The 7,507-nt window shown below is 54.9% G+C and overlaps 1 protein-coding gene across 1 annotated transcript in view; it reads right to left on the reverse strand.

Moving 5' to 3' along the window:
• TJP3 (tight junction protein 3) overlaps positions 1 to 7,507 on the reverse strand; it is a 31,353-nt gene that overhangs the window by 13,597 nt on the left and 10,249 nt on the right. Inside the window, exons 2-6 of the mRNA XM_006754070.2 lie at positions 3,848 to 3,904; positions 3,624 to 3,733; positions 2,336 to 2,438; positions 1,762 to 2,110; positions 1,075 to 1,178 (exon numbers count right to left, since the gene is read on the reverse strand). Of these exons, the coding sequence (XP_006754133.1) occupies positions 1,075 to 1,178; positions 1,762 to 2,110; positions 2,336 to 2,438; positions 3,624 to 3,733; positions 3,848 to 3,895 (714 nt within the window). The 5' untranslated portion in view covers positions 3,896 to 3,904. The remainder of the gene's footprint in view (positions 1 to 1,074; positions 1,179 to 1,761; positions 2,111 to 2,335; positions 2,439 to 3,623; positions 3,734 to 3,847; positions 3,905 to 7,507) is intronic.

The following is a 7,507-nucleotide window of genomic DNA, read 5'->3' on the forward strand; positions in this document are numbered from 1 at the left end:
TCTAGAAACAGACAACTGTCTAAGGAGCTAGAGGAACTTAGAAACAGGCTGGCTCTCTCCTCTCCCTGGAAGGGGAACTTTCTTTTGAGACTCTATGAACACGTATCAGAAATGAGTCTAATTAGAAGAGAGGGAGATGGTACCAAAAGATGCTGTAAGGTACTCGAGGAGGTACTGGAAACAAACATCTAGAGGCAGGTTAGAAACCCAGTTTCCAGCGAGGACTGACATCATTTCCACTCACACCGAGAGTCCTTTTCTAACTTCCTCCCTCGGGAGTGTCTGCTTTCCGTGACCCTGGGGATTGTGAGTTCTAGTCCCCCAGAGAGCTGTTTCTAGTGTTGGCCCCAAACCACTAGAAACAGACAATGCCTCAGGGTCGTCGCTAGAAGTAGATTACTCTGAGGAGGTTCTAGAAGCGATCGACTGGGATTGGCTTGGAAGTCAAACACTAGGCGTCAAACAGGTGTTCGGAGCAGAGTCTTAAGGCAGAGCTGCTCCTCTAAGCCTGGGCTCCCATTAGCACCAACCTCCTAAGGCAGGTCTGGGAATTAGAGCTGCAGCCAGCTGGCCAGTGATTCTGATACTAGAAACAGCCAACCCAAAGGGGGTACTAGAAACTAACATTTGTCAGTGGATTAGTAGCAGATGGGGTGGAGGGGGGAAGAGGGGAAAGCCATCTCCAACTTTGGGGAAACTGGCAACAATACAGAAGTCAAATGGTTCCGGGTCAGCTCTGCTGAACTTGACCTGTGACTCAGTGCTGCTGATCACCTCTGGCCTGGGTCTCCCTATCCCAAGCCCCCAACAGGAAGCCTGGGCTCAGCCCCAGCTGGTTGGGCTCAGTGGATAGAGCATCAGCCTGCGGACTGAAGGGTCCTGGGTTCAATCCCGGCCAAGGGCACATGACCGGGTTGTGGGCTCCATCCCCAGTGTGGGGCGTGCAGGAGGCAGCTGATCAATGATTCTCTCTCATCACTGATGTTTCTCTCTCTCTCTCCCTCTCCCTTCCTCTATGAAATCTTCTTAAAAGAAGAAGAAGAAGAAGAAGCAGCCGCCGCCGCCTGGGCTCACCTGTAGGACAAGGTCTCCTTCCTGCAGCCCCCGGTTCTGGGCAGCCAGGCCCGAATCCGTGATGTGCTTGATGAAGATCTGACTTCCCAGTTTGACCCCAAACTCTGTGGGGAGAGGAGGGAAACTGAGGCAGGGCCTGGGGTCTGGGCTGCCGGGTCCTCTCAGAGCTCAGCCTTCCTGCCTGCCCTCGGCCTTCCCGCTCTCAGGGCTGCTGCCCCACAGGAAGGGTCAGGCTTGGCTCCTCCCAGTCATTCTGGGGCAGTTCTAATACTGCCGACCTAACAGGACACACGGTGTCACTGCAGGGACTCTGGTGTCACTGGACGAGGCTCCAGAGAGTCATCTCCAGCCTTTTCCAGCTCCTAGAGACACCGCATTTCTGCCCCCGTGGCCCTTCCTCCGTCTTCACAGCCAGCAGCGCCGCCTCTCCCATCTCTGACGCTCGCCCCCTGCCTCCCTCTTACGAGGACCTTTGTGATGATGCCGGGCTCCCTGGAGAATCCAGGGCCATCCCCGTCTCGGGGGCCTGAGCTTAACCATCTGCCAAGTCCCTTTACCACGCGAGCTGACGTGTCCACAGGCCCTGGGACCAGGAAGGAGATGTCTTCGGGGCCGTTACCTTGCTGACCACACACAGTAAGGGGGCCCCAAGCCCCACTGCCATGAGCACTCCCGCGGCCGGCTCACCTTCACTCTCCCTCCTCCGCACCAGCACTGACTTCAGCGGCCTCATCTGCACGTCCTGCCGCGGCAGCCTCTTGAAGCCGGACATCAGGGCCAGCCCTCTGACCTCGGAGCCCCCACCCGGGCTCCTGCTCCCATGGTTGCCGGCCCGGCTCCGGCGGCCTGCCCTGGGCCGGTGGGAGCGCTCTCCCAAGGAGCGGCCAGAGCCACTGGACGTGTCACCCTCGTAGCCCCGGCCATGGTTAGCGTCCTCCAGCCGCCAGGGCCCGTCTTCGTCCGAGTCCTGGTGTCCTGGGCCACAGGGGCTGGCCTTGGTGCCGGGCAGCTGGATTTTCCGGGGACGCTTCACGGTCTGTCAGAGGAGGTGGAGGGGCACCAGCTCATGATCTGTCCCACCCACCGGCTGGTCCTGGGGGACCCCAGCCACCCTGGGCCTCAACATCCAGCTGTGAAATGGGAACAAGGCCCTATTTGCTCACACGCATACCACCCCTGTGTCCCAGAACCAGTGGGGCTCAGCGGGGGGCAGAGGTGCCCCTGAGCCAGGGGCAACCGCTCCCCCCCGGCCCCCACTCACAATGTTGGCCAGCTTGGTGCAGGTCTTGAGTATGTGAATGGCAAAGGTGGAGTTGACATTCTCCATGGGCACCCCGTTCACCATGACAATCTGGTCCCCTGTCCTGAGGGAACAGTCGGGTCTCAGGGAGGAGGCCTCCCATAGGAGCCCCTCTCCACAGGCCTGTCCTGAGGGCCCCTGGGGCCTCCCCAGTGCCCACCTTCGGGGAAGGCACCCCCTGGTCTCATTCACTGTGTCCCCAGGCTCACAGAGACATTTCCCCTTCTGGGCCTTGGTTTCCTCATCTGTACAATAGGGGCTCATAGAACCCACTATCATCATACAATACCATCCTAGAAGGGAAGCTGGGATTACAACTGGCACCTCCATCACCTCCTTACTGTTTTTCTCAGCTCCCTCTTCCTGCCTTTCTCTCTCCCAGCCTGTGTTTCATATTCTTTCTTTCTGCGAAGTGGGTCGTAGACTCTGGGCTGAGCCATTTCACCTGTCAGCCACTCGGACCCCAGAACCGTTTTCCCAATTCCTCCCAGGAGCCTCCTGCCCCTCAGGGCTCAGCACGCTGGTTCCCCTTCCCTGGGCCAAAGAGAGGTCTCCAGGTCACGAGGATGGAAAGCACAGCACAGGGCTCACAGCCAACAATACTGTAATAACTGCGGCCCAGACCGCTGTGGCCGGTTGGCTGGGTGCTGTCCGTTATGCCGAAAGGTTGCCGGCCGTTCTGGGCATAGGCCTGGGTTGCCGGCTTCATCCCAGTAGGGGGCACGCAGGATGCAGCCGATCGATGTTTCTCACACCTCGATGTTTCTCTCTCTCCCCCTCTACCTTCCTCTCTCTCTCTAAATCAATAAAAATCTTTAAAAAACAACAACTTACATTAAGAAAAATATTGTAATAACTATGCATGGTGTCTGGTGTGTACTAGAATTACTGGGGGGGGGGGTGTGGAATCCCTTTGTAAGTTACATAAGTGTATAACCATCATGCTGTATACCTGAAACTAGTAAAATATTGAATGTCAACTGTAATTGAAAAATTAAAAGAGGTTTCCAGGGGACTGTTTGGTCCTGGAGCAGCCTGGGGCCACTCTGCCCCAGGAACAGCATCGGAGGCCCAGGAAGTGCCTCGGGGAGAGCGAGGGCCTCGCACCGGCTGTCCTGCTGCCAGCCCCACAGCTCACACCCTGTGTCGGCAGAGCTGGCAGGCACCAGGCACTGTCCAGCCTCCTCGCTCTGGCCCACGCAGGCCCCTCCTCTCCATGTGCCCACACCCGGGCAGCCCTGGTACTCACTGCAGCCTGCCCTCAGCTGGCCCTCCGGGCACCACGTCGGACACAAACACGGATCCACCAGGCCGGTCATGACCGCCAGAGATTGCAATGCCAAAACCCCGGCGGGGGTCCTGAGGGGGAGGCAGAGGCAGAATGAGCTTTTGCTTCCCTCCACGACAAAGGTTCTCCCACGGAGACCATACTGCCATGCCCACAGCACCCCCTCAGGGAGAGGGAGGCCTCACCTTGCAGATGGTAGCCGTGTGCTGTTCCCAGATGGTCAGCTCCTCCATGTCCAACACCTGGCATAAAGGGAACAGGGATGGTGGGCGTGAGGTCACAGCACACCCATTGGAGTCTTTGGAGGTCCCCCAGCCCTCAGTGGGGAGCCTGATCTGACATTCCCATGGTTTAAGCCTGTGAATAAGTAGCTACCTCTCTTGAGACCTCAGTTTTTCAATCTGCAAAATGGATTTAAGTCCATGGTTCTCAACCAGAAATTATTGCCAGGCAGGGGGAGCGCACTCTGCTCCAGCTATGCAGGCCTTGCTGTTCCTCCAACACGCCAGGCAGGTTCCTGCCCCCAGGACCTTTGCACATGCTATTCCCTCCACCTGACTCCCTCACCTCCTTCAGGTCTCAGCTCAAATGTCACCTTGGTGTGGCCTCCCAACCACCCTGTTTAGAACTATAACCCGCTCCTGCCTCACAGCAGACCACCGTCTGTGTCTTTCCCTGAGACATTGTTCTATTTCATAGAACTTGTGACCCCTTGACCAGCCCCCTAGGTTTTTATCTGCTCACTGTCTATCTCCTCCTCTAGAACACTGGCTCCGGAGGGCAGAGATTTTTATCTTGTTCACAGTGGAGTCCTGAGTGCCTGGATCACAGCAGAGATTCCATAACCATTTACTGAATGAAGGACGTGCTTCCTTCGTGCCAGGCACTTTATCTATTTATTCACTTTAATATATTTTTATTGATTTCAGAGAGGAAGGGAGAGGGAGAGAGAGATAGAAACATCAATGATGAGAGAGAGCCATTGATCGGCTGCCTCCTGCACGCTCCCCAGTGGGGATGGAGCCTGCAACCCCGGCATGTGCCCTTGACCGGAATTGAGCCGTGACCTCCTGGTTCATAAGTCAACACTCAACCGCTGAGCCATGCCAGCTGGGCTGTGCCAGGCACTTTACATGTACTTTCCTGTTTAATCCATTTATGGAAGAGGAAATTCTATCGTCTTATATCACCGATGGGAAAACTGAGTCACAGAGAGGCAGAGTCACTTGCCAAGACAACGGAGCTGATGGAGGTGGGGCTAGGGGATGTGGTTTCTGTGACGTTCATGATGCAGCTGAGAACACAGCTCTAGAGTGCAAGTTCCCAGGCCAGGAGACCCTGGGAGAATAGGGGGACATGGAGCCCGGGCAGAAGCCAGCCCCCACCCGTCCCCTACCTTCTGCCAGGCTGCCCTTCTCCCTGGGGGTCTTGAAAAATGAGTCCCCCTCCCCAGTTTGGCACAGTGCAAGCCTAAGACCCCTCCCCAGCTGCACTCCAGCGACTTTCCTTCTAGGTTCCCAGGAAAGCAGCCTCCCTGGCTCTCGAGAGTGGGAAAGAGGAGGCAGGGGGAGAGAGCAGCAGAGAGGAGGATGGGGCCTCACTCCTGGCCCTGCAGTTACCAGGAGCAGGTCAGTGCTCACAACCAAGGCTCAAACCCCTTGCCTGCCTTTTATGGGCTGTGGTGCTGCCTCTCCCAGCTTCAGCTTCCTTATCTTCAAAACGGGCACCCCTACTCCTGCCACCGTCACTCAGGGCTGAGGTGTGGGCAGGGAGCCCGGAGACAGAGGGAGCCTAGGGCCTGGGGAGATGGCAGTTATTGTGAGAAGTAATAATCATGGCCTTTCTTTGCATCATTTTAATAAGCAACACTATTCAGTGCTGGCTGCGGGCGAGCACTGTCCGCGGACCCATTCATTCATCCTGAATGACGTAGGAAGTGGCACTGCTGCTCTGCCTCTGACAGGGGAGGAGAGGGAGGTGCAGAGGTGTTCAGTGACTTTCCACCCGTGAACCTTGGTAGCCTGCCCCACGTGCTCACTTTTTAAAAAAAAAAATTGATTTTAGAGCCGAAACTGGTTTGGCTCAGTGGATAGAGCGTCGGCCTGCAGACTGAAAGGTCCCAGGTTCAATTCCGGTCAAGTGCATGTACCTTGGTTGCGGACACATCCCTAGTAGGAGATGTGCAGGAGGCAGCTGATTGATGTTTCTCTCTCATCAATGTTTCTAACTCCCTATCTCTCTTCCTTCCTCTCTGTAAAAAACCAATTTTATATATACTAGAGGCCCGGTGCATGAAATTCGTGCACTGGGGGATGGGGGTTCCCTCAGACAAGCCTGTTCCTCCCTCCGGAGTTGGGGAAAGCAATTTCGGCTGGATGGAGTTATTTTGTTTAATGATTGAAATGGAAACTTTTACCTTAGTGGGTTTTTTATTTAATTTTTAAACATTTATTATTTTAGAGAGAGAAGAGGGGTGAGGGGAGAGACATACATCAATTTGTTGTTCTGTTTCCGGCCCAGGCCATTGGTTGACTCTTGTATGTGCCTTGACCAGGGATCAAACCTGCAACCTTGGCATGTCAGGATGATGCTCTCCCAGCCGAGCTACCCACCAGGGCCACACCCTTGCTCTTACCCACCTGGTTAATTTTTTTCTTCTGAACTTATTTTTCAAAACAGAATCTTTTTACTTGCTATGATTTTATTCTTTGTGTCATTAAATGGCCCCCCATAATTTTGATTTCTTAGCTTTATTTTAACAAAACAGCCCCAGGGCCCGGCCAGCGGGCTCAGTGATTGAGCATGGACCTATGAACCAGGAGGTCATGGTTCGATTCCCTGTCAGGGCACATGCCCGGGGTTTCCGGCTCCATCCCCAGTGTGGGGCATGCAGAAGGCGGCCGATCAATGATTCTCTCTCATCATTGATGTTTCTATCTCTCTCTTCCTCTCTGAAATCAATAAAAAACATGCTTTAAAAACAAACAAACAGCCTGTAGGGAACCAGAGTCCCTGGGGCAGGGGCAGGTGCAGGTGGCCCAGGTTTGTCTCTGCCTGTGTAGGTTCACCTGCATGGATCCTGGAGGCCTCCAGGGGATCATGCCTCAGCTGGGTTCACCTCCAAACCTTTGCCCTGGCGGGGGAGCTCACTTGGTTAGAATCCCATCTCACCCCAAGGTTGAAAGGGCAGCTCTGGGTGCAGACACCCACTCCAGCCTCATCCAGGCAGGTCTATGCCTGGGACACCCTCTCAGGATTGGCACAGGCTGGCTCCTGCCACTTGGGTCTCAGATCCAATGCCACCTCTTCAGGGAGCCCCCCTTGGTTAGCCCGTCTTCCCTGGCACCCTATCACTCCTCTCTGTTTTATTTGTTACGTTTTATTCACAGCATCCAAAACCATCTTAAACTACCCTGTTTGGTCATCAGTTTGGGAATGCCTGCTCTTTCCTCTTGGGCTGTCTCTCTGGGTACTCGGTGACTCAGCACCTCCTGGGCCCTCCTTCCCATGCTGTACTCCTAGCAAACTCCCATTTAAAATATATATATATATATATATTCTTTTTTTTAATTGATTTCAGAGAGGAAGGAAGAGGGAGAGAGAGATAGAAACATCAATGGTGAGAGAGAATCATGGATTGGCTGCCTCCTGCACAACCCACATTGGTGATCAAGCCCACAACCCGGGCATGTGCCCTTGACTGGAATCGAACCCGGGACCCTTCAGTCTGCAGGCTGATGCTCTATCCACCGAGCCAAACTGGCTAGGGTGCAAATTCCTACTTATCCCGGTGCTACCATCTCTTCCTCCAGGAAATGAGTCCTCAATGCCCCAGCCACCCCCCC

The sequence above is a fragment of the Myotis davidii genome, unplaced genomic scaffold, assembly GCF_000327345.1.
Source record: "Myotis davidii unplaced genomic scaffold, ASM32734v1 scaffold551, whole genome shotgun sequence".
In the NCBI taxonomy this organism is placed as follows: Eukaryota; Metazoa; Chordata; class Mammalia; order Chiroptera; family Vespertilionidae; genus Myotis; species Myotis davidii.